General features: G+C 40.5%; 1 protein-coding gene across 2 annotated transcripts in view; it reads left to right on the forward strand.

The window, feature by feature from the left end:
* Positions 1-4617: 4617 nt before the first annotated feature.
* Positions 4618-26232, forward strand: part of Slit2 (slit guidance ligand 2) — a 305954-nt gene continuing 284339 nt past the window's right edge. For both annotated transcript variants that reach the window (XM_042674753.1, XM_042674754.1), the window contains exons 1-4: positions 4618-4989; positions 7637-7708; positions 8815-8886; positions 21309-21380. In XM_042674753.1, coding sequence (XP_042530687.1) covers positions 4811-4989; positions 7637-7708; positions 8815-8886; positions 21309-21380 — 395 coding nt within the window. In that variant the 5' untranslated portion in view covers positions 4618-4810. The remainder of the gene's footprint in view (positions 4990-7636; positions 7709-8814; positions 8887-21308; positions 21381-26232) is intronic.

A 26232-nucleotide genomic window follows, 5' to 3' on the forward strand; every position in this document is an offset into this window, starting at 1 on the left:
TGTACTTTTTAAAAGATTATTACTCTTCCCTTAATTCCAGCATATGACACCTTCACAACTGCTTTCCTCCAACACCACAAATTTGGATTTTTTTTTCTTTTCCTGGTGTGTTTTTAAGTGCCCCGTTTTTTCCCCCTAAATTATTTCACCAACAGGATTGCTTCTTGAGAAAAACGGAAGAGTTGAATGTGGATTGTAGTGGATTCTACTACTTAATGCAGGTCAGGCTTTCTGGAGACCTCATGTGGTGATAAGAGGCACCACAGAAAGTTTTCTCTGGACTGTCTGTAGCAGTCAAAGGGAAACTGAACTCATTTGGGAGCATCATCATTTAGAAGGAATTAAAACTTAAGAGTTAAACGTTAGCAAAGCATATAAGGCCTCCAAGAAACATCCTGCAGTAATGCTAAAGAAAGGCTATAGTAACAATTTTAAAAACAAGAAACCTGAGCGACACAAGAGCGCTGACTTCTATTTAAAGTTAATCACACACACACACACACACACACACACACACACACACACACACACACACACACACACACCTTCCTCTTCTCTTGCTGAAATTAATGGAATGCATCTTCCTATATAGATTTGCAGCAACTTAAAAGTGTGTTCCTTATGTATGTTATATTAGTTTCATCTTCCTCTTGCTTCTGTAGAATGGAAAGCAAGCTAGAGAGAGAATTGAACTTGAACTTGTCTTGGAATCTCATTCCTGTACCAGTACCAATGGTATTATTTCTAGATGTTTGGAATGCAGATAGCAGTCTTGCAATCCAAATGCATAAAAATGAGTGATAGTGATAGTAATAGGCAAGTTGAACACAAATTCATCTTATTGATAATGAGATATTAACACTGTGACATTTAATAAATTAATGTTATCCATGAATATCTCTTAACAACACACTTTACAGAGAAAATTCGTAGGTGGGAAGAATTCTTCTCCTAGGGCAGTTATTTGCTTTGTGTGAAAGTGTGACTATGGCTTCTTCTTTCTCTTTCTAGAAGTTACATAAGAGACCTTTTAGCTGAAGTCTAGAAGGACATATAGGATAATAAATATTAAAGGTTTGGAGCTCTGAAATGAATAGAGGAATATAAATCAATGACATTAATAAGAGTAATCTTAAGGGTTCAAATTTCATTTTTGAATTGACATCCTGCCTTTGGAAATGTCCGCAAAAGGAATTTAAGTTTCCCAGGGCATGACACATGATATAGAGGTAAGCATTATGAAAGGACATTGTGGAAAATTTAAATAGGAAGCCAAAAAAAAAAAAAAGCTAATGAGGATATTGGAAAGATTTCAGGCTGACCATACCTTAAGAGTTAACGATCAGCTACAGTGCATCTGGCATATTGTTAGATACTAAAAATACGGGGAAAAAAAAGAATTGCAAAGGTCTTCTTCCTTTCAAAGGAGCCACAGATAATACCACAAACAATTCAAAGCTAGCTCCAGGCTAGGGGTTTGCAGGAATTCCGGTGAAAGTCTCTTAGAGGTGGACTGAGAAGGAGGAAAAGAAGCAGATGATCCCTTTTAGATTCAAGGAAGAAGCTGAGTCATTTAAATGTCATTTCAAACCTATAGTGACACTGAGTTTTTGCTGGGAGAGTGGGAGCTGTTGCCAGACTCTCATCACACTAAAGAGACAAGGGGGGAAAAAAGAAAAAAAAAAAAAGGAAATTCTCTTTTCAAACAGTAGGGGAAAAAAATTATCCAGAACTGCCCTGAAATAAAGGAAACCTTCTGGTACCATTTACGTTGCTAGGGTTTTTTTTCCCCCTTCTCCTTTTCTCCTCCTCTTTTACTTCCTAGGAGAGTAACTTCACACAAACACACTGAAACCCTCAGAGCTCTGGGAGCATACTGGATCTCCAGGACTTGGGATGATGACCTCCGGGCTGTTAATTATGGGACTACAAAGGAAGGGTTAACCCAAGGGGTGGCCAGGAGAGATGGAGAAACATCGCTCTCCAACTTGCCAAGACTGAACTTTTCAGCTCCCTCCAATACTCGCGTGTGCGCGTGCGCGTGCGTGTGCATGCCCACAAGCAGATCTATTTCAGTGAGAGTTAAAAAGTAACATATATATATATATTTATACATGTAATTTAAAAATCACCCTCCCTCCATCTCTGTCTCCCACTGTGCTGCACGCACCAACACCCGCAGCCCTGTTTTCTTTGGGATCCGCGTTCAAAGCCACCCTTTCTCCCCCTCCCCAGCCCCCATCCTCCCCATGCCAACCCCCAGCTCCCAGGCCAGGCTACCTCTGGAGTGGTCGAGAGGTGGGGGCTGCCGTCCTGCCCGCCCCCCCCCCTCCCCAGGAGCCTGCCTGCCTTCCTCCACCAAACTTTGCCCGAGCGTGGGAGCGAGCAGGCGCACGCGCGGGCGGGCGCGGGGACGCGCGCGCCGGCCCCACTCCGCCTCCGCCCCGGCGCGGGCGGGCGGGCGGGCGCGCGGGCCTCACCTCCCTCGGTCTCTCTCTCTCTCTCCCTGGGGCGAGGTGCGGGCACCTCGCGCGCCGCCGGTGGGCGGGGCCTGGCCTCGGGGGGCGGAGCCTGGGGCGGGGTGAGCCGGGAGGGAGGGAGGGGGAGGGGGAGTAGGGGCTCCGGCGGCTATATAAAGCCCCGCTCGGGGTTTTTTAACTTCAGACTTGAGGCTCTTTCTCGGGGACGCGCCCGGACGGCGGCGGGGGGTTGGCGGAGGTGGTGGCTGCCGCAGATGGTGGTTTAAAAAAGAGAGAGGAAGAGCGAGAAGGAGGAGGCGGCGGCGGCGGCGGTGGCGGCGGCGGCGGCGGCGGCAGCGAGAGCGATGGGAGCGTCCGGGCTGCCGGGCGCAGGCCGGGAGTACTGAGGAGGAAGAGAAGGGGGAGCCCCGGGGGGACCCCGCCTCCCCCCGCCGCGGCCGGCGGGTCGGCCGCGCAACTCCAGTTGACACCCCCACCCCCACTCAGCAGCCCTCGGCGGGACTCGGGCCGCGGCGTCCGTCCTATTGTTTAGACCCTAGCCGGGGACCCGGGCGGCGCGGAGCCCCCGGAGGCGCGGAGAGCGGCCGGGCGGCGGGGAAGTGCCTGCGGCGTGGGGGGGTCGGGGTGGGGTGCGGAGGGGGCTTCGGAGGCGCAGGGCTCCCGGGGACCGGAGCCGCCGCCGCCGCCGCCGCCGCCGCCGCGTCAGGTGCAGCGTGACGAGTCCCGGCGTGCGGGCGGGCGGGCGGGCGTGCGGGCGGCGGCGTCTCCGCGTCTGGCCGCGAACTCCGGCCGTTCCGACGCCCGGAGCCCGGGGGTGTGGGAAAGAAAAAGTTCCTGCACTTTGAGAAGGGCTTGAGGGGTAGAGGGGAAGAGAACCCTACTTGGACGAGGTTGGCCCCGGAGGTGGTGCGGGGGGGTGCACCGGAGACCCCCCTCACCGCCCCCCGCCGAGCTGGCTGTGGCTTCTCCTACCTGGGCCGTCAGGTGTGGGCCGCGAAGCTGCAGTGTCTCCGGGAGACCAGCCGGGCCGACCCGGGCGCGCGCGCGCGCGCCACGGCCGTGCGGAGAGTAGTCTGGGGGGCTCTCCCCGGCGTGGCGGACGGACCCCCCTTCCTCCCCTCCACCTTCCCCGCGATCGTCGTGCAGGACACTTCCGTGGAAGCCGCCTCGGGGACACGGACACCTGGAGGGGGCCTTTGCCTTCCCAGCCCCTCCACCCCCATGCCCGGTGTCCCGTCTGCCTCCTCGCGCTGTCCCCCCCCAGCCAGTGCCCACTTAGTCCCCGCAGGGGGTCTGGTCCCCGATCTTGGCCTCTAGGATTTCCTCGGGAGGAAGCTTCGGACTCGTGGATATTCCTGCGGGCTGGCAGCGGATTTGGTCGGATTTGCCCTTTTGTCTCTCGGCCGTGACCTCAAGGCCAGCCCCAGTGCACAGCGTCGCCAAGGACGCCAGGCGGGGAGGCGGGATTGTTGGAGACGTCCGCCGGCCGCGAAAGTGCGTGGTGTGTTGGCGAAGCCTCATCCTTGGCTGTCGGGAGATCGGGAAGACCTCAGGCGGACGGAAAGGGGTGTGTGTGTGGGGTTGGGAGGGGGGGGGGGTCCTCGCTGCTGCCAGGGAGCCTCCAGAGAAAGGAGAAGCGGCGTGAGCGAGCCGAGCCCTGCGCCTCTCTCCGCGCCGCCCGGTGCGCCCCCGCGCGCGCGCCATGCCCAGGGGCTCAGCGCGCGCCGCGCCTCTCGGAGCCCACTTTGAGCCAGGCCACCGGTATTACTCTTGAGCACCTCATCTTCTGCCCTGATCGCTCCCTGGGGCACCGCCACCACAGGGGCGCTTGGGATCGCCAGAACCCTCTCTGTTCCACGCCGGCAGACGTGTAGGCAATCTCCCTCTCCATTCTCGAAGGCGTTTGGAACCCAACCCCAGCTGTTTTTACCGCCAAGTTGCTACTCGTGGGAGATCGCCGACTGTTGCCTTCCTCCCCACCGTTCTCCGCAGCGCCTGGCAGCTTTGACCCGGAGGATTGATTTTCCGCCAGGACCTAAAAAGTTGACCGCGGAGCTAAAAGACGCTTGGAGAGACCAGGGGCCGGGGGTAGGTGGGGTGGGGGGGTGGGGAAGGAGCATTGCCTCCGCCTTTTAACTATTACTCCTGATCGGTATTATTTTGTACACACATCCTTGGACACTCCGGACTGCTGGTCCTCCGCACGGGGCCTCAGAGAGACTCTTTGGTTCTCTGGAAACAGGGAGCTTATACAGAGACGCCTCCCTCCCCTCCGACCCCCCTTCCCCCAGCCTGCGAGCCCGGAGGCGCGGGGAGGGAGGAGGAGGAAGATGCCCGGCGTCGGCTGGCAGATGCTGTCCCTGACGCTGGGGTTAGTGCTGGCGATCGTGAACCCGGCGGCCCCGCAGGCGTGTCCGGCGCAGTGCTCCTGCTCGGGCAGCACCGTGGACTGTCACGGATTGGCACTGCGCAGTGTGCCCAGGAACATCCCCCGCAACACCGAGCGACTGTGAGTACGGCCCCAGCCCTCCTCCACTCTCCTTGAGGCTAGCGTCCCAGGGTTCAAGCTCAGAGGAGCCGGCTTTGCCGGATCCTGCATGCGCATTCTGGGTTGGGCTCTCCCCCCCCTCCGGGGTGGGGGGAAAAGGGGGGGGAGATACTACCCCTGGGCAGCAGCCCCTGGGTCCCTTGGCTCTCCTCCCGCCATTCGCGGCCTCGGTGGGGCGGGTGTGCACCCCGCTTCCCCCGGGGTGCCTGAGGATGCAGGCGCCAGAGAAGCCAAAGGGAGAGGTGACTTTGTTTGTGGGGGGGAGGACTCAGTAGTAGAAAAAGAAAAATGACAAGCGTGCACTCTGGGCTTCCAGCCGCTCGGCGGGCGGCTTCAGTCCGCGTCCTTGTCACCTGTGGGAGGCGGGGAGGGGATGGCGGCCGGGGAGGGGGGAGGCTCCAAAGAGAAACTTCCGCTCCCAGGCTTTGTGTCGCGCCCTCCCTGGGGACAAAAGGAAAGGGGGGGGGGGTGTCACGGATTTGGAGAGGCTCCGAGATACTCTGGAGCTGCCCCGGGACGGGGCAGAGCTCGCCTGGGAGCAGTGGGTAGCCAGCCCTCCCCCTCCCCCCACCCACACCCCATTTCTACAGGAGAGGTTGGGGCGAGGTTGGGGTCCACGTCCAAAGACCCTGGCTGGGTCCTACGAACAAAAAGTCCTATGGAACTTTGTTCCCTAGGAACCCTCCCAGCAGGGGCCGACTGCTTTGGAGACCCTGGCTGGGCCCTTTCCGACCCTCCCCGTGCCCCCCCTCCCCGCCTCGCCCTCGCCCCCCCCAGTCCACCTTTCAGGCAGTCGTGCGCCCCTTCACGTGTCCGCGCCCCGGTGCCCCCCCCCCCCCCACCGCCTCTGGGTCTCCGGGTCTCCGCGCTCGGCTGACCGCAGACGTCCCCGCCTCCCCGTCTCCGCGCGCGCGCCTCTAATGAAGAAGTAAATGCCGAGCCGGAGTGACGGCCCACGCGCGCCTAGCGGGGCGCTTCTCCGGCTCGGGGAAGTGGAGCGTGGAGGAGGCAGTTCCCTTTGTGAACGCCCAAGTCCAGCCGCCGCCCGGCGCCCGCCAGATCATCCCCCTCCCTGCCCCCCCATCCCTGGCGCGCCGGGCTCTGCGGGTGGCTGGGTCCCTTACCCGGACCCGGCAGGCGCGCCCGCTCCAGGCTCCGCGGCTCTGGGTGGCAAAGAGGACATGCCCCATCCACTGCACCCTTGAAGCCAGCGGAGCTTTCTGTTGCCCCTTTGCTGGATCCAGCCCATGTCCGCAGAGATTCACCTGCCTGCAGCTTCCCAGGGTCACTGCTCCCCCCCCCCCCCGCCCCCCCTCCTCCAGTGATCTGGCCCTCAAGCCGTCAGGGCTAAAGAAGTGAGGAACCTTACCCGAGTGGTCTTGCTGAGCCTTATTCATCTGAGTTGGAGAGCAGGGACTCCTGTTATTGCAGTAGAAACCCCCCGCCCCATGTTTTGTTTTGTTTAAAACTTGATGGTATTTTGCCATAAGGATGGGGAAATAGGGTAGGAAGAATGAGGGAGGCAATGGAAAACTCACTTCAGACACGGCGTTTTCCTGCTCTTCTTTAAAGCTTCAGCGCTATTGTGTTTTAAAGGAAGGAGCTGGGGAAATGGCCATTGAGTTTGGGGGGCTTTGGATAAAAAATAATAATAATTTAAAAATCTCTCATAAAGGAAACGAAGTGCTGGTTTATAACATTCTACCAGTGACCAAGTAAACGTTTTAAATCTAGATCGTAAACCTATGTGTTTATAATGAATTAAGCAGGAATGTATTTCCATGAAAGAACATACTCAAGACGGGTTTGGTTTTACTTGCAACCATTGGAACCAGGAAAGTTTAGGTCTTGATCTGAGATGCCAGAAAGAGAGAGGGCTGGGATTTCTAAAGGCAAAGTGATGCTTAGTCAGAAGAATTATGTTTAGGCCTCTGTACTAGCCTCCATTATAACCTCCACTCTCAGTTTTCACTTTCTCCATCCCAGCCTAGTGGCAAATGAAGAGTTTAGTTTTCACACAAACAAACAAAATTGCTGAAAAATAAATTCCTCTAAATGCAAGGCTTTGAAGTGCAGTGCTATTCTTGGCACATTTTTTTTGTTTGTTTTTAACTTTGCTTTAGAAAGTTCAGCCACCAGGCTACCTATGGTTAGTGGTCTGAAATGTTAAAAGTTCTTTCTGAATAGTAGAAAAAAAATCATTCAGTTTTAACTTCCTGAAGGAGAATCCTTACTGGTGTGTTTACCAACACACTCTTATAAAAAGGATAAAATTGGCAATCCTTTGTACAACTAAAGATAATTTTAAAAATAAAATTGAAAACACATCCAAACACAATACACAAATAAGTTTCCCTGGTAACTTCATCGCTTCATTTTTCTGTCAAATACCCACAGAATACATTTTGTAAACTAGATCATTTATACACTATTCAAAGTATTCAAAGGCCCTTCTCTCTCCAATTTACTTTCTAAGTTACGTCATTAATAGAATTGATTTTGAGTTTTGAAATCTCTAACTTAGTTTAAATTTTACTTGATTTAACCAAATGTGATTTAAAAAATAATAGAAATAATGTAGAAATTTCATTTTCTGGTTGTCTCTTAGGGATCTGAATGGAAATAACATCACTCGGATTACGAAGACAGATTTTACTGGGCTCAGGCACCTCAGAGTTCTGTAAGTTTTTCTTGCTGTATCTAAAAAGTATTTTGTGTTTTTTAAGACTATATTTAGAATTTCTAGTCTTCTCGGATTTTACAAGTGTTGCAATGAGAACAAAAATTTTAAAGTCCTTTGTCTTTTTTTTTTTAACCAAACTTTTAGTAAAAATCTAGGGCTTTTAAGATAGGATATATGCCACAGAGTGTTATAGACAAGTGCTCATATATTTGTTTTATGCTATGCTTTATTTGCTTAAATATGTAGATTAATTGCCTTAACAATAGGAGCAAACTATGTGACCCATTGGATACTTTGAAGATTTAAATTTACCTAGACAAATTTAAGCAGATGTACATTTTACTATAAGAGAGGTTGAAATGGTTAGACTTGTTTTCTGCAAAGGGCACAGAGATATAATTTCTTCCATTAAAATCAAAATCAAGCAAAAAGGCTTTCAGCAAAATTGGGGGAAATATGTACATATAAATAAATTGGTCTTAATTAACTTTCCCAGATTTTATGCCTTTGTAGCCAACAAAAATTGTTAAAGCTTCAATTAGTGAGTGGGTTAAATTAGCTGTAAATAAACCATCACTTGGAAATCAGTGTTACATAAAATTGTTTTCCCCTATAGTATTATAAATATTTACATTTCAATCACCACATACCTTAAACTCTTTGTATTCAGTCTCCACTTTTTAAGACTTATTTTGGCACTTTTGAAATCTCCCAATTGCTGTAAGTAAGAATTTAGGAATGTATTAGATGAATTACTGCATGCTGGTGCCTTAGTTAAGAACTTAGTTGAAAACTAGCATAATAAGAAATTGCCACAATTCAATATGATGAGATGCTGTTCATTTATTGCTATAGTCTAAAGATTCAGATTCATAACTGGAAAATCATGTGAACTTTGTTAATAATTTTTTCTTACATATATATTGTGGAATAGGCTGTCTGTTTACCCCCTGAATGCTCTCACATGTTTCATCACTGTATGTACTATTGGATCGGGATTCAGAGCAACATTTTAAAAGACAAATAGGTTACATGTTTTTAGATGCTGTGTTCTAAACTTCCTGATGCAAACATTAAGAAGCATGTTATATTTTGCATTTCAGTCAGCTTATGGAGAACAAGATTAGCACCATTGAAAGGGGAGCATTCCAAGATCTTAAGGAACTGGAGAGACTGTAAGTATTTTCAATTCCAAACTCATGACAACATGACTGCATTTTGTAAAGCACTTGAATTTGAGGATTATGTCTTCAACTTTACATCTTCTGAAAGTGTAGAGAAAATAAAGCATGATGAATAAGTTTTGCTTTTTTTCAGACTAATTTACAAGTAGAGTTTCTGGATAAAGTGTACTGACTCATAATAAAGTACAAAAGTACACATTTACTTTTCCTGACACTTTTTTTTAAGTTAAAGATATCCTAATGTGTTCATCTGATTAGTCTTATTAGCTTAAGAAGGAAGAAGAGTGGTATATTTTGCAATAATGGTATATTATGATATAAAAAGGGCTCAGCTAATATTTTAATAATTTTTTGTTGTGACAGTTGAAGAAGTGTTTTAAATTGTTGCTGATTATGATTTACATTTTGATTATGTCATACTTGTTAACATTGTTCGTAATGATTTTCTATAGTTTTATTTTCATTTTTCTGTAGAAGCTTCTAAACATTTTCTGCTGGAGAAATAAGTTAATGATTATTAAAGATTATTAACAGCATTATCAAAGTGTGGTCATTTAATGTGGACTCTTTTTCTTCCCAGAAATATAAATGTAAACTTCAACTTAAAATTATACCTTTTTCATATGCAAAATCTTAGGAATTGATACACATTACATAAGGACAGGTTTAATGCTCATAGGAATTGATACACATTACATAAGGACAGGTTTAATGCTCATAGTACTTGTCTATAGAAGAGAATATCTATTTGAAATAGCAAAACTACAGACTTTACCATGTCAAATAGGAATTATCTTGTTCCTAAGTCTTGATTAGCCAAGTTTGGAAGGTTCGCATTTTAAGGAAAAATTAAAGCTTTATTTAAAGTTGCAGCAATTATTTTAATAAGTTTTTATGACAGCTTTAATAGTCACTTTAGGTCAAAATAAAAGCTTACTTGAAATAATGAAATGTGTTCATGTTAGGCCTAATGCATTCAAATTCAGTAAACTCAGGGACAGAAGTTACTTCTGTGTAATGTTGTAGAAATGGAGAGATAATCTTGTTATTTTCTGACAAATATGTCAATATATGAGGTTGTATACTTATCACTTCGAGTAAAATACAGAAATGTCAGTTTACTATACTATGAAACTTTACCCATTATGAATATTGTAAATATAGGGAATATGATATGGAATTAAAAATAAATCTAAAATCACTAGTTTATTTGATTGGGGGGTGGTAAATGAAAACAGGAAATGTTTGGTTGAGTTCATAACAAAGTTCATAACCTATTGTGAACATATGAAAGTACTTTGAAATAATTCTTCTTTGCACTGTTTCATGTGCTTTGCTGACTATTCAGTACCCTGTAACTCACAAGATATTCTTAAACAATCTAGTTTTTTAGGCACTGATACATTTTAAATGAATAGGTAAGCTTAAATAATCTTTTCAGCATTAACAGTCTAGTAAAATTAACTTCTAGTTATTATCTATGCCTTGATTCTTAACCTACAAGTCATAAAAGTCTTAATGTTTCTGTTTTTTAATTTGGTTATATTATAATTTTAAATCTTTTTGGGAGCACCAAAGAAAAACACTTTCTTACACAGATAAAAACATAATCAAATAAAACACACTTTCTTATTTTTTTTGCAGTCACTTCAGAGTATCATTTGAACTTTCATCTTGAATAAATTAACTTTTCCTAAAAATTATTAACCAGATGCCATGTGATGTGAAATTCGATTAGAGTTGTAAATAGGTGCTGTTCTTTGACTTTTTTTTTTTTTTACTTCCCTTGGGAATGTCACTTCATCTCAGAACAATTTTCTATTTTACTAAGGCAAAGTCAGATGCTGCATTGCAGAAGGCTTTCTAATTTTGAATGAAAACTAATATATATGCAGGACATCTTTACATCACCCCAGCTGCTGGCCAAGAGCAAATATTTCATATTTGTGAGGAAAAGCTGAGAAAATTCCTTTTGTTTACAACTGCCAAGTCCATCTGATGGAAGCACATTGTTATCTGACAGCCAATTCATCTCCTTGGGACTCTGGAATTCTAAACCATTTCTTAGGAACATTGTGGATACACTTTTCAAATATTTATTTTAAAAAAATATGCTAAAATGGTGAAGCACTTTTACTGAGGAAGCCATTCACATCATTGTGAAACAGACCATTTTAAATTTTGTTTGCTGTCTTATTTTCAAAAAAGAAAATAAAACCACCTTGTAGTTCCTTGTTCAAATTATGATAGCCTGTGTTAGATACCAGGTAGCATGATCCAGTGTTCTAAACATCACCAAAATGATGTTTCCCCACATAACTGCAAGGGACTAGGAGAGATGTGGGGGAGAGGGATGAGAACTTTTAACAATAAATCATGTAAATATGCATGATTTTTATTTAGATATATAAAAGTATAAGTTGAACTCTAAATCATGAAAAGATATAGCAAAGTAGATTAATGTTTAGATATCATATTGGGAATAGTAAGTTTTCTCGTGCAAAAAAGAAAATAGAAATATTAGATGTATTAGGGAAATGAAAATTTAGCATTTTTATTTTAAGATGATACAACTTAAACGTTGCCTTTTGTAAGTATTTCACTAGTACGTCTTTTTTCTTTTTTATCAGTTGAGTTTGAGCTTGATTTAGAGAAAAAAGAAAACAGAAGCTCTATGATTTTTTCTCTAAATCATATTTTCTTGTCTTTCAAAAACAAAATCATTTTAACTTTGTATTACTGTCTTTTTCCTTGGATGCAAAATTTTATTTAATTACTTTTTGTATTTTCAAAAAAACCCACAAAAAACAGAATCATTTTAAGTTGAATTTAACTTCACCATGGAATTGAGAAGCTATTATTTGAAAACCAAAGCATCAAAGCTACAAAAGAAAGATATTTTTCCACTCCAAAAAATGGGTGTGATTCAGAATATTCAGGCTGTCCAGTGGTAGATGAATGCTAACTCCTTAAATCTTTCCTTCCCTATTTGCTGTATCCTTCCTCCTACCCTCCTTTCCTCTTTTACTGTCTTCTTTTGTTTTCTTGGCTTTTTCTCCCCCCCTTTTCCTCCTTCATTCCTCTCTCCTACTTTCTGTTTATAGAAAACAGACTTAAATGATTTGATCATTATCAGAGTGTGCTTATACATCCATGTAAAAGAAAGAAGTTTTAGTCATGCCTTAACAACTCAAACACATTACTTCTCTTTCTGAAAGTTTGCTCCTGTATTCCCAGACCTAAAATGTGCACTGCAGGTTTTCTATGATGATCTATATTGTCCTCATTTATGATCTGTTTGTGTAGGAAAAAATATAGGAAGTCTTGAGAATGTGTCTCTTGCACAATGCATTAGCAGGCCTCCTATTGCTTTATCACAGGGTTCAAAGGAAATGTAAGGTAGTTAAATGACAAGCTAATTCAATGAAAATTAAGGCAGAAGAAACTATAAGCTAGGGCAAAGAATCAGACATTGGGAACCTTTTCTTATACTTCCAGAAATACTTGCATATATTCAGAATTTATTCTCCATGCAAAGTTATTAATTTAAGATATTTCTCAGCTGGTTAACAAAAATAACACTTAGGCCTTGGAATTCTGTGGGCTGGAATAAAATTCTGTTGCTCACTTAAAGTTTGCAGACAGTTGTGATTATGGATCAGTCAAGAGTTTCACTGCTTTTTAAGATGCTTTGATCTATACTCCAATACTGTTAATTAAGGGAAATACATATGTGTCTAGCTTATGTTAGAAGGAATAGCATGCCATGGAAAATATTGGATATTAGACTTCATGTGGGCTAACAATTCCTTATACTTTTCATTAAATAAATTGCAGAAGTGATAGAGGCAAGTATAATTACCCCTTTCCACCAATAATATGTAAATAAATATGCTTTCAGACAAATATTGCTTGACATTTTCTTAGTATCAATCTCTTTGTATGTAAATATCCTTTTTGGGGGTCCTATTTGCTTTATCTTTGGATAGTTATTTTGTTTGAAAAAGTAAGTCCTGATAATATTATCGTAACACATCAGAGGCAAGGATTCTGGAAAATAAGTCTGTTGTTCATTTAAATACTTTAAAATTTCCACCAAACTGACAAAAACAAAATAATCTCAGAGTTTTACTTTAGAAAAGCCTAAATTCCTTTACAGTAGAGCCTCCATTAGAAAAGAAACATTGCATTCTCATGAAGAAATATCTTAAAGGCCCACTTCTTTTTTCCCCCCTGAAACATGGCTGGATTTATCCTGTCTACTTGAACAGCCCATTATTAAGCAAGTGACAGTGTGAGGTTGGTTTTTGTGGTTGTTTCACATACGAGTTAAGGGGAAAATATACTGTGCAAAGGGTCTGAAGGAAAGCGCTATATCCTGAGTTCTCTGAGGATATAGAGAAACCCTTTTCTGACTCATCCTGTATAGGCAACACCTATCACATATATTTAACTTATAAAGGCAAAATAGCTGGGCAGATCTCCTTGGAAAAAGAATGCAAGCTCATCTCAAAAGATTATCCTTTGGCATCTCTGTGCATAAATTTAAAACTCTGTAGTCACTTTCTTGGAACTTTTTTAAAAAGAAATACATGACATGGTAACAGAGCCTGCCTATACACATTGTATAAAAATGATTTAAATGATATGATATTCATGAAAGGCCAATTATTTGCATGCATTTCTAAGCAGTATGGCCTACTTTCCATTATCTGTCTTGACTAGAGTCATAGAAAGTTGTAAGACAAGTGACAAGCTTAGAGTACCCCATCCTTCTGAGAGTTCCTTCTGCTTTTTTTTTTGTGGGCCCCTGAAGTCAAATGGTGATGAGAAGACCCCGTTTCCTCTTTGTGGACCATTTTCTAAATTGTGAGGCAGTGAAGCTGTTTATTTTTCCCACATCTGTTTTGGGCTCCTCCTTTGTGGCAGTGTTTGCCGGATGTTGTATCCCTTCTACCTCGCCTGAAATGAGGAGTTGAGTTTGCACTGTTGCAGTGTATTTGTGGAAGGAGCGAATGTCAAATATTTCACATTGAATTCTGTCTTTTATTGCTTTGCATACCTTTCTGCTTGAATTATGCTTCCCAAACTGCGTTTCAGCACTTTAGAGAGAGTGAGAGCCCCTTCTTCACATGGACTTTGCATGGACTGCCCTTACCTTTTCTTGAAACACGTATATCTGCTGGATTATGAGGAATATTGGTAGGAATGCTTTCCTCATTAAAGCCCTGTCATGCTAGGGCTAATTAGATGTTATTAAACTTGGAAGATTGCTTTAAGATTGCATTTTCCAAGGTTTTTCAGCATTTGCCCACTGCAGATACATAGGTGACCCACTCTGATGCACTGGCTGTGTGCTGCTGTTTTAGGGTTCTGGTTATAAAGCACAGAGCATTGGTTGATTTTAGATTCCTTGTAATATTCTGTATTGGTGTCTGTTGTTCCTTGGAATGCCAGACAAATACTTGTCAGTTGTATTGTGGATTCCATGCTTGTGCATGTGTGCACACACCCACACATACTCTTTTACTTTTTTTTTTTTCCGGTTGGTCATGGGGCTTGAACTCTGGGCTTGGGTGCTGTCCCTCAGCTCTTCAGCTTAAGGTTAGCACTCTACCACTTGAGCTACAGTGCTACTTCTGGCTTTTTCTGCTTATGTGGGGCTAATGAATAAAATCCATGGCCTCATGCATGCATGCAAAGCAAGCACTCTACCACTGAGCCACCTTCCCAGCACCCCCCGCCTCATCCCCCACACAACCTTTTCAAATCAGAAAAAAAAATGAGGTAAGAGAGACTTCAGAAAATATGTAGTGTCAATTTCCCTGTGGGATGTTGATACCGCTTCATATTTAAAACCTGTTTCTTCACCTTTAAAGCAGGGATGATGGTTACAGTCTATCTCATACAGCACAAGATTCAAGTAAAGTAATTGTACATACTTCACAAAAAGCTTGGAAGACATTGCATGGGAAATTATCCAGATTTCACCACACCTGTCATATTTCTGAAGAGTTGAGTTTGGGAATTGCTTTTATGTTTGAGATTAGGAATGACTTTACTGAAGAATGTGGGTAGTAAATTTATGCATGCGAGTTTACAGTTATTTTTATTCTAATTTTTCTTAGCACATAGCATGAGTTCACTAAAAGGGAAGAAACTATCAACTCTGCTTCAACTTTTACCTCAATGTGTTTTTTATATCTTCCCTGAACATCTGGAGAAATATTGATAGGAAAGCAGACTAACTGGAAGCAGCATTTGTATTAATAAATGTTGACTTCTCTAGCCTGAAATACAAAGAACAAAATTATCAATTGATATCATTACTGAAAATACAAACTTTCCTTCTGTGAAACAAGATCAATTGATAACTATAAAATATTTAAACCTTAGTTTAATACAAAATGTTAAAGTATTTCCTCTAGAATGTTAGAATAACAAGATTTTGAAAGATAAATGGAAAGTTGACATAAAAAGAAGCCACAAAGGGAGCTAATTCATTCTGTCCTTGATCGTTGGTATTTGAGAAATAGTTTCCTAGAAATTATCAAGTCAACATGTATTGAGTGCTTATTACAATCCTGGCATGATTCTAAAATACATCATTGATATGTAAGTGCTAACAATATCTTTTGACTGGCCTTTGTAATATTGCGTTCATTTTGCTTTAGATGGAAGGTCGAAAATACCAATTGAATTGAGGTGAAAGTTTTTTGTTGTTGTTGTTGTTTTGTTTTTAAAGAGAAGATTGCAATCTCTACCAAAGGAGAACACTCCCAGGAACATCTGGCTGGCAGATAGTTTCAAACAAAGCTTGTCAATAATGCTCAAATTGAGGTTGCTGAGAATCAGCATTTCAGTTGTCTGTGGTGTTTTGTACAACACAGATAAATTACTCCTCTGGAAGTCACACTCAAAAACAGCTGACAATACAGATCGGTTGTTGAGATCTTTTCTTACCTCTCCTTTAAGAAAAAGTATACTTGAGAAATATATCACAGGCTTTTCTAAAACCATGATGTACTGTCCAGAGAATTTTCAGAGTCTAGTTTCAGAATTAATAACACAGTATCTCTGTTATCTTCTTGGACACAATTGAGCATCCTTGCTCTAAATAATGGGGGATTAACTCATGTGGCCTGTTCAATGATGCCGATTCTCACTGGCTTCCATCAGTAACCCTGTGCAATATCCTTAATTCATTGCATGCTATTTTCTAGTCTTTGGACCATCACATTTTAATGTCAATTCATTTACATTAGAGTTTTCATTATGAAACTATTTGATTCACTAGGAATTCTTCTGTGATAGTAGACATGAAATTACATTTTCTGTAGCTTATTTTATTATGTAATTGTTTCGCATCTTAACAGTCTTTAAAGTAGGTCCACATTTAAAATTTTTCATTAAAGATTTAATTCCTAGTCATTTTAGTATAATCTTCTCTCTTAAATGTTTTTAAAAATAGTTTTGAAAGAATTTTGCTTTTACCTTAATGTTTTTATGTCCATTTAACCTTAGTACTGTTGGAAGAGAAAATAGAATAGAACTAAATGCACTTATACACTTTTTAAGAAAAGCAAAAGCAAACTTTTACTGATTTTGTGTCTTACCTGCCCATTTTTATGTGATGCAACCTAGTCTTAGGCTCCCAATAAAAATGGAGGGTTTAAATATAATAACACCCATGAAGAAATGATAGTTAAATTCAGATAAAGTATTCTAAATGTATTTTTCTTTTTTTCTCATTTTAAAATATATGTTTAAAACAACTGAATATAGTGCTAGTCTATTAAGAATTAAAACAGTGATTTATGTTTAGTGTAATGTATTAATTTAAGAGATGGATTATATACAACCATGTTTTTCTCAAGGAAAGACTGGTGAGCAGCAGACTTCCAGCCTTACTTTGTTTTGAATGACCACTTAGGAATGTTAGACTGGGTTATTTTGAGAAGGGGGATTCAGATGGTAGGTTCGGGAGTAAAGCTACATGAACCCACCTCAGCCTTTCAGCAGTACACTTCTGTGGCAGTGTTGTGAAGGAGAGGCAGAGTTAAGTCATGTGACATTCAGAATAATGACAATCACATAATGCTCTTAGTATATGTTAACTTAATCCCTGGCCATTTTATAATATTCTTTTCTCTTAAGTGTTTTTTGTTTAATAGTTTGAAAGAATTTTGTTTTTACTTTAACATTTTTATGTACATTTAACCTTAGTACTGTTGGGAGAGAGACTAGAACTAAAAATGTACTTACATTTTTTTTGGCAGTCCAGGGGCTTAGGCACTGTCCCTGAGCTTTTGATCCAGGATAGCACTCTACTACTTGAGCTACAGTGTCACTTCTGGCTTTTTCTGTTTATGTGGTACTAAGGAATTGAATCCAGGTCTTCATACATGCTAGGTAAGCACTCTACCACTAAGCCACATTCCCAGCCCTGTACTTAATCTCTTAAGAAAAACAAAAGCAAACTTACACTGCTTTTTAGTGTGTACCATGCTTCTTTTGGTCTTACCTTAAGAAACACCAGAAATATGAAAATAATGAAAATAATTATCCAGAGAAAGACACTACTGGTACTCAATCTGTAATAAAACTTTGTGAAGGGATGGAAATTCAGACACATTGACAAGAAAGCAAGTAGCAACTATCCATTGTTTAAACACATTGAGTTCCTTCCAACTTCTAGTTGATTCTGAGAACCTGTGAGTAGAGGAATGGAGGTGAGGAGGTGGATGCACAGGGCAGGAGGAAACTCCATTTAAGGAATCTGGAAGCAGGGATGGTAGGGCTCCAAATGAATACAGGTACATCATTTTAGCATGACAGAGAAAAGTGGTCCTGATACAGAATGCATATGCTTCGCCCTGGCTGAATGGCATAAAAATGCAGAGAGTGGTTGGTTCTCATTCAACATTTCCTAAGAATCTACTAAGTGCCAGGGGAGACTGGGAAATGTTGAATGAGAACAGACCAGGTCTTTGTCTTTTGATACAGTGCAAAACCTAATGAAGTACTGGAGAAGGAGGAGGGAACACAAAGATATGGACTTGAGACTTGAAAAGCTCAGAGCCTCATGGGAAAGAGACCAGGACATGGGTAAACAGAATACAGTGTAAAAGACTGTTATCAAGGGGACAGAATCTAACTGGATGGAGGGGAACTGGGAAGTTTCACACGGAGAACATAAGAAAGTACCATTTGGCAGGAAGGGAAAGAACTCTACAAAGCTGCCTCTGCAGGCAGGATTGAAGGAGCATGTCTATTGTGGATGGAGAATCCAATGTGTTTGCTCATCTGATGCTTTGGATATGATTAAGAGAGCCTATTTCTGCTATTTTTTAGAAATGGTGATAGATGAGCTCTTTGGACAATGTATGTGTATACATATAAGTAGTGGATTGCCTACAAAACTTCTTATGACCGCTATTGTGATTATTTGTAATCGGTTTTTTTGAGAGTCAAAGGAAGCTATATTTTATTGCAATTGGAAAGCAGTAGATTTTAGAAGTACTATATCCTAAGAATCATATCTAATAGAGAAAAAATAGTTTTTGGTTTCACTTTAAACATTTATGAGCTTTATTCTTAAAATGTCAGCCTCTTTGCCTCTTACTTAGCTTTCAATACTTTTCCTTATTAGTATATATTTTATTAAGTGCTGAGAGTATTTCTATGGGTTACCAGTTCTTTACAAACATGAATTTGGAAGTGGAGCTGTGGCTTAAGTAGTATAGTGCTAGCCTTGAGAGAAAAAGCCAAAAGTGAGGCCCTCAGTTCAAGCCCATACTGACATAAAAAATGAGAAAGAATATCAGTTTAACTGAAGTTCATGGGTTACTGTTTATTCTCATGGAATCTTGGAGTAGAAAAAGTTTTGAAGCACACTGTTCTAGCTTTACACTTAATACTAAGACTTTATTTCTTTTGTCCATCATGAGGCTTGAACTCATGGCCTGGACACTGTCCCTGAGCTCTTTTGCTTAAGGCTAGTGTTGTACCACTTTGAGCCACAGCTCCACTTTCAGTTTTGAGTGGTTAATTGGACATAAGAATGTCATGGGGATCTTTCTGCCTGGGGCTGGCTTTGAATTGTGATCCTCAGATCTCAGCCTCCTGAGAATCTATGATTACAGCTGTAAGCCAGTGGGGCCTGGCTCAGATTTTTTTTAATCTATTTTTAAACATATGATCAGGAAAAAAGATGAATATATGAGGTCAGTAGTAAAGAGTTTATCAAGGCAGGCAGAGCTCTCTTTCTGCGTATGTCTAAGCTTGAGACTTTTCACCTACTTTCCTGGGGATTGTGACCAGTGTTCTCATTGTTGCACTCAGAAAACTAAGTAAATGTAATTCTGCTTTGCCCCAATGATCCACTGAATACATCAGGATTGATATATCTTCTTTCTGTGCCCTTTTAACATGGATCTCAAAGATGTAAGACACACAGCTGGTGTTTTCAGTGTGAGGTTGTTAGATTCTTGAACTTCTTGTTCTTCTCTGAAATAAAGCAGCTTATGAAACACTAGTGTGTGTGTGTTCACATTAGCTAGTTATTGTTTTATTTAAATTTGGGAAAAGTGGAGTGATAGGCAATTATTTTTAATTGGAATTCTGGCATATCAGACATAATAGTAGGTATGCCTAGCCCCAAAGAACTCAGTAACGGAATCAGGGCTTACAGTGAGCTAGAGTTGCAATCAAATTCCTTTTATTATTTTTACTTTTTGTGTGTGTGTGTGCCAGTACTGGGACTTGAACTTAAGACATCATACTCTTACTTGTCTTTATCTCTCAAAGCTGGTGCTCTACCATCTGAGCCACACTTCCACTTCTGGCTTTCTGCTGGTTAATTGGAGATGTGCATCTCAAAGGATTTGCTTCTGGAAACTGGTTTTAAACTGGGATCTTCTGATCACAGTTTTCAGAGGAGCTACGATTATAGGCACGAGCTACCAGCATTTCTCAGCAATCACATTCTTCTCCAAGTACTTAAAACTTGCCATTTTCAGTTAAACACTTTTGAATGTTCCTTAAACAATGTGCTGCATCACTATTAGCTGAAACTCCAAATCTTAAATTGGGTAAAGTATGAAATGCTGTGGAATGAGCCTTCATCTTTGATCATTTTCTCCAGGTTTTGCTGATGAGCCAGATCAGGCTGACACATGCTCATTTTCTGAGTTACTAGTTTTTTTCAACTAAATAATGGTAGGGGAAAAACAAAGGAGGAGGCAACAATGCTTGATAAGAAATGTACTCATTACCTTGCTCATGTAACTGTAACCCAGCTGTCCAGTATTTTCACCAGATGCCCCTCAGTAGATGAATGGATCAAGAAAATGTGGTATATATACACAATGGAATTCTATGCCTACATCAGAAAGAATGACATTGCCCCATTTGTTAGGAAATGGAAAGACTTGGAAAAAATTATATTAAGTGAAGTAAGCCAGGCCCAAAGAAACATAGGTCCCATGGTTTCCCTATTTGCAATAACTAGTATATGTCTGAGACAAGTAGAAAAAGTCAGATAAGTTGATGTTAGGTGAAATGAACCCTAAGATATGTATTCAAATGTTTTTTTTCTTTCATGCATAACGCATTTATAAGATTATTTCTTTGTTGCTTTGTATGTCCCTCCCCCACAGTATAACTCCTGCTTTCACTGTATTTGATGTTGGTATAATTTGTGGAGGGGAAGGGGAAAAACAAGTCGTTTAAATAAGGATACAGGTGGACCTGTTGCAACAATGAGAAGTACACGTTGTCATGTCGAAAACGAACTTTACAACTTTGGTGGGGGAGGGAGGAAGCTGGGAAGGGATGGGAAGGGGAAACAAAGGAGAAGGTTACAATGCTTGTTAAGAAATGTACTTATTATCTTGCCCATCTAATTGTAGCCCCTCTGTATAATATTTTCACAATAAAAAATAAATAAAAATTAAAAAAAAACTTATAAAAATGGGTAACAAACTGAAATTTCCATTTCCCTAAACTTGACTGAAAATCTAGAGCATTTTAGACTGTCTCTGAATTATTGTGAAGCACCACTTAGTGTAGAATTTTTCTGCTGTCTGTTGAAGCTGCCTGACAGACAGACTGGAGTCTCAGTGATGGAATCTTTCATCAGTTTGCATATTCTGGTTGACTGCCACTGCAGGGGATTCATGTGTAAGAGTTCAAGGCCAATAATCATCATCTGTCTAAGCATAATGGAAAATTGCATGAAAGATTCATATAACAAAAGGTGTAACCAACTTTGGATTTGTAATGCTTGAGTTCGCTTGAATGTCATTTTATTCTTTCTTGAAATGCAGGATGAGGCATGACACTACCAAATCACAAACTCCTGGGTACGTATTTTCTGCGTAACATGAGCTTTGTTTTTGTTTTCTCTAAAGGCGTTTAAACAGAAATCACCTTCAGCTGTTTCCTGAGTTGTTGTTTCTTGGGACATCGAAGCTATATAGGCTGTAAGTAGACACAAATTGTTATTGTTACTTTGGGGAGGACCTTGTGTTTTATTAAATGTATTTTGGATCTGTTTCCTTGAGCCTTCTTGGAATTTATTGGCTAGTGGATTACTAGATTAAAAATTTGTCTTATTTTCTGAAGTAAATTTATGATTGCTTCTATGTGGTTCCAACATGGCTTTATTTGGTTTATTATTTCATGGCTCATGTATGCATTATTGCTTTTGTGTCATTTATTTTGTGTTGCATGGTGATGGAGAGATTTGCATATTTCTTATTGGAGACTTTTTGATTGAATTCGAAAGAGAAAACTTGGTGCGATGCTTCCTCTGAGGAGGACGTTGGCAGGCTTTCCTTGCAAAGTTGGAGGTTCTCACTATCAGCCTTTTTTGGTATTGTTTCTTTGCTCAAGGAGTAGTGTTTATTAGTGTGAAAATATTATTATAAGGTAAAGAGTGCTGTAAATTCCCCCTTAAGTGTTTCTTTCAAAGCCAGAATCCTGGCCCGTGCCACAGGAATGACCAGCAGGAAAGGTTTTCCTATCAAATACGTCATAGACTGTTAAAGGAAGTTGTTCTGTAAAGGAGCATAATACGAGTCTGAGGTGGAAACAGATTTTCCTAATTGGAATGAATGCTTGCTCAATGACCTAATGTATTCTAGTGAAAACACATTTTCTAAAGCTTTTAAAATTAGATGTTCAGCCTTTGAATGATTTCGCACCAATGAGAGATAAGCTACAAAGTGTTAGAAGAGTAAATAGCAATGGCTATTGATGTTCTTGTATGTCGTGGAAAAAACAAAAACCTGCGGGAATAAATGAATTGTTCAGAGTGGTCCCACCTGGGAAGTCCCAGATGGTAGTGTTTGCAGAGAACGTGAGCCTATTGCTTTTTCTCCAAATCTGGCTTTGTAGCCTCTAAGTTCATGCCAGAAGTAAGAGGACCTTCCTCACACACATATCTACTAATTCTCTATCCTCCTGATAGCTTAACTCGCCATAGATACGATTTTGCCAGCGACATAGCATACATCTCTCTAGAGTCTGACTTTCTGAATTGCTTGTCTGACGGTAACCAAAATCACTATGTTCCTATATATAAATATATATATATATATGAGATATATTTATATACATTTGATATATATTTATACATATGTGTACACAAATGTATATATACCTCTTTTAAAAAAAGCATTCTGTAGGGTATGTTTTTAATGAAGGAAATAGGATGTAGATTGCTATAAACATTGTATGTTCATGTATCAGTTGTATACACACATGTATATATATCTCTTAAAAAAGCATTCTCTAGGATATGTCTTTAATCAAGGAAATGGGATGTAGACTGCTATAAACATTGTATATTCATGTATCAGCTGAAACTTAAATTTAAACATTTGTGCTTAATATTTCCAAGAAAGGTATTGGGTTGTTTTTAAATATTACTCCATTTTCTGCTTTTGTTATTGGTGACTGGGAAGATTTCAAATGGTTGATTTCAGGCCTTGAAGTGTTAAAAAGAAATACTAGCAGTGTGCATGTAAAACATGCATGGCAGTATAGGAAGTTGTTTTTAATGTATTGCAAATATGAATTGGGTCAGGGCATTAACTACAATTAAAATTATTAAACTCCAGAGGAAATGTCTGATGTAACATCAACTATGTCGTACAGAACAAGAATATTTAATGTTTACTTTAGAATTATGTGTACACATTTCCCCAGCATTTATAAGACTGTAATGAATTTGCAGAATTCCCCTATTAATAAATTAGCATGACATTTTACCCTCTTTGACAATACTGTATTAGCGGACCAAGAGATTTCTCATATTTGTTATAATTTTGTAAGTTTCTGAAACTTCTATGAAAGAGACTTGAAACTTTCAGAAGTGAGTGAAACAGAACCCGTCAAAATGTGCTTAATGCTAAAAAAAAATCCCCTGCTTGTTATTCAACCATCAGTATAGGCTCTGGCTATGTGACTTCTTGAATCCTCAAGTCAGAAACTTTCTTTTGAGTTGAGTTAATACTACCTTATTTGAATTAGATGTAGGTTAATTGTGAATCATAGTATTTCTCCTGAGAGGAAAACTTAGAAGCTCCATGTGACCACTTCTTAATGCTGAGGATTGCTAATTAAATTAAACAGCAAGCATTGAGAATCTTTAATAAGGGATAAAAGCATATAAATCTGACTACCAAGCTAGTGCAATTATGAAAAGCAAGGAGGCAGGTTCAGATATGTGTGTATGTATATTTATGTAGTTCAGGTGCCTAGTAATAAATATTGAAACAAATATTACAGTAAATTTGAAAATATACCCAAAATTACATTGCAAGAGTGTCCTTTAAAATGTTCATTCAAAAATGAGTCTTGTACAAGCCAGCTTTATGTGGCAGAGCAAATGATTCCGAGATTTTGACAAATAATTGAGAAGAAAATATTTGGTTGTTGTCTGTAAATATTAAGAATCTTAGCTGGGCCCTAGTGGCTTACACCTGTAACCCTAGGTACTCAGTCAGCTGAGATTTGAGGTTCAAAGCTCAAAGTCAGCCTGGGAGGACAAGGCCTTGATATATGGGTCCAGCAAAAAGCTGGAAGTGGAGCTGTGGCTCTGGTAGAGCAACAGCCTCAGCGAAGAACATCAGATCATGAGCCCTTGAGTGTAAGCCCCAGTAGCAGTGCTCATGTGCATGCAGGAGGGCATGTGCACATACATACACCCATACACGCACACATGCACCCCCAAATCCATAGTTGCTCAAGTACATAACGTAGGATGGCCATACGAACTCATGAAAAAATTATTTTCTTTATAAACTATTAGGCTGTTAATTAATATCTCCGTTTATTTTTCTTATGGTATCTTTCAATTAATGTATTTTTCCTAATACATCACCAAGAAAAGGTTTTTCCAGTTTCATATATAGCTCATACCTTGGTATTTGACTTTTAACATTGTTTAGATGAAAGCTATTCCGATGAATTGGACATCACACAGATTATTTTTTGAGTTTTTGTAAGGAATAATCACCATTTGACTCTTGGCTGAAAATGAGATGCCAGGAGACTCCCAGATGCTTTCTTTTTGCAGAACCTAAATGCAATATAAAAGAAAAGAGGGTATACTGTATATGAATTATGATTCGACATGGTTGATTGCAGCTAGCAGCCAAATATGCTTTCCCTGTGCTGTCTGCTCCAATTTCTCTTTGGACGGGTTGAGAGAGCATTGCATGTTCAGGTCAAGATGTTTGCTCAGAAATAGTAGTACAGTTGCAGCTGTGTTTGTTGGAGCAGGAGACTAGTTTAAATAGCATTACCATTTATCCAGTCCATTAACAGAACTGTGTAAAATAATACCAACCCTGTGTAAACTACAGGACAGTGTAATAAAATTACAAGTACTTGTTGACAGATGAAAAGTGTAAGTAAAGGGAAAGTAAAACTTAAAAAGTGATAGGTTGAAGGTTAAAAGTTAAAGGGTGAAAGGTTGTAGGCTAAGAGAGACAGCACATAGTTTTCTTACCTTGTATATAAAGATTTTATCCACTTTTGTTCAGTTCCTTTTCCAGAACCAAAGATGCATTTTTTAGGATTAATCTAAAAGTGAAGAGAATTATTTTCAGGACAATCTGGAGCTGTTTAACTGCAAAAGAGATTGGAATACATTTTGAAATCGTTGGCTTTGATGTGTCAAAACTGATGATTAGTATATACAAATCTTTTAGATAAACACAACCTTAAAGGTGGCTTATGAGTGTGTGATTCACAGTTTCCTATTCTGAGTTTGCAACTACAAATCTTGACACATTAGAGAGGAATTTCATTGATAATACTGTGGTTAGGTCTTTGGTTGTAAATATTTGGTTTGTGGTTTTTGGTTTATTTCTTTGATTATTATTATATTTACTCAGAGTTCTAACATAAACTAGACCGTCCACAGCATTTTGCACAAACAGTATTTTTACTTGCATCTACCAAGCCAAAGACAAAACTAAAACACCTCCTCCTCCCTTCCCCCCGATTCTCCCCATTAACAAACTATGTCTCAGTGGCATATTTTATTTACTTCTTTGAGGACAGAGTTTTTATTTCTGGTTAAGAAGTGACATTTATTATTCCAAGTGCATTTTAAGCTATTAAAATATCTCACTTTATGTGCAGTGGTGGGTAAAGCTTACAACTCATTTGATGACCAATCATCATATACTTACCTGAGACTAATAAGAGTTTGACGACTTAAACAGATGGGCAGATGACCACTCATTTGCTTTCAGAGAACAATCTCAAATTGTTTCTGGAAACTGTTGAGTGGGACTTTGAAAAACAGTACACTTAATTTTTGTTTTATTAAGGTTAAAAAAACCAACAACAGTTTCTCAAGCAGGAAAACTACACCATGAAGCTATCTTTATTTTCCCACTTCTGTAGGAGCTTAATTTTTGTTTCTTGTTAAAGTAGTTTTAGAGAAATGCTTATTATAAAAGATTCTGAATGCTCAAAAAATAGAAAAATTAATCTCATTCATTATCTTTTCACCCAGGTAAAGTTACTACCATAATTGGCAATTATACATTTACTTGTTTTTTTTTTTATAATTATACATACCAATAATGTCCTCAGGTTCTAGTATGTAGTACCATTTTTGGAAATGCTCAGTAATTATTTGATGTATTGACTTATATCTCTGTTGGAGAAAGGCATTATGAATAATAGAGAGCTAAAGTAAATTGAAAGGCTATGTTGACTAATGAAATGTTTGACTCTCTTAGGTTTTCTAAACTTTGAAATATTTCCATAGACACAGTACAGTCAAATTGATCCACATTAAAGCAAATTATA

Source organism: Dipodomys spectabilis, unplaced genomic scaffold (genome assembly GCF_019054845.1).
Source record: "Dipodomys spectabilis isolate Male_0828 unplaced genomic scaffold, ASM1905484v1 ptg000021l, whole genome shotgun sequence".
Lineage (NCBI taxonomy): Eukaryota > Metazoa > Chordata > Mammalia > Rodentia > Heteromyidae > Dipodomys > Dipodomys spectabilis.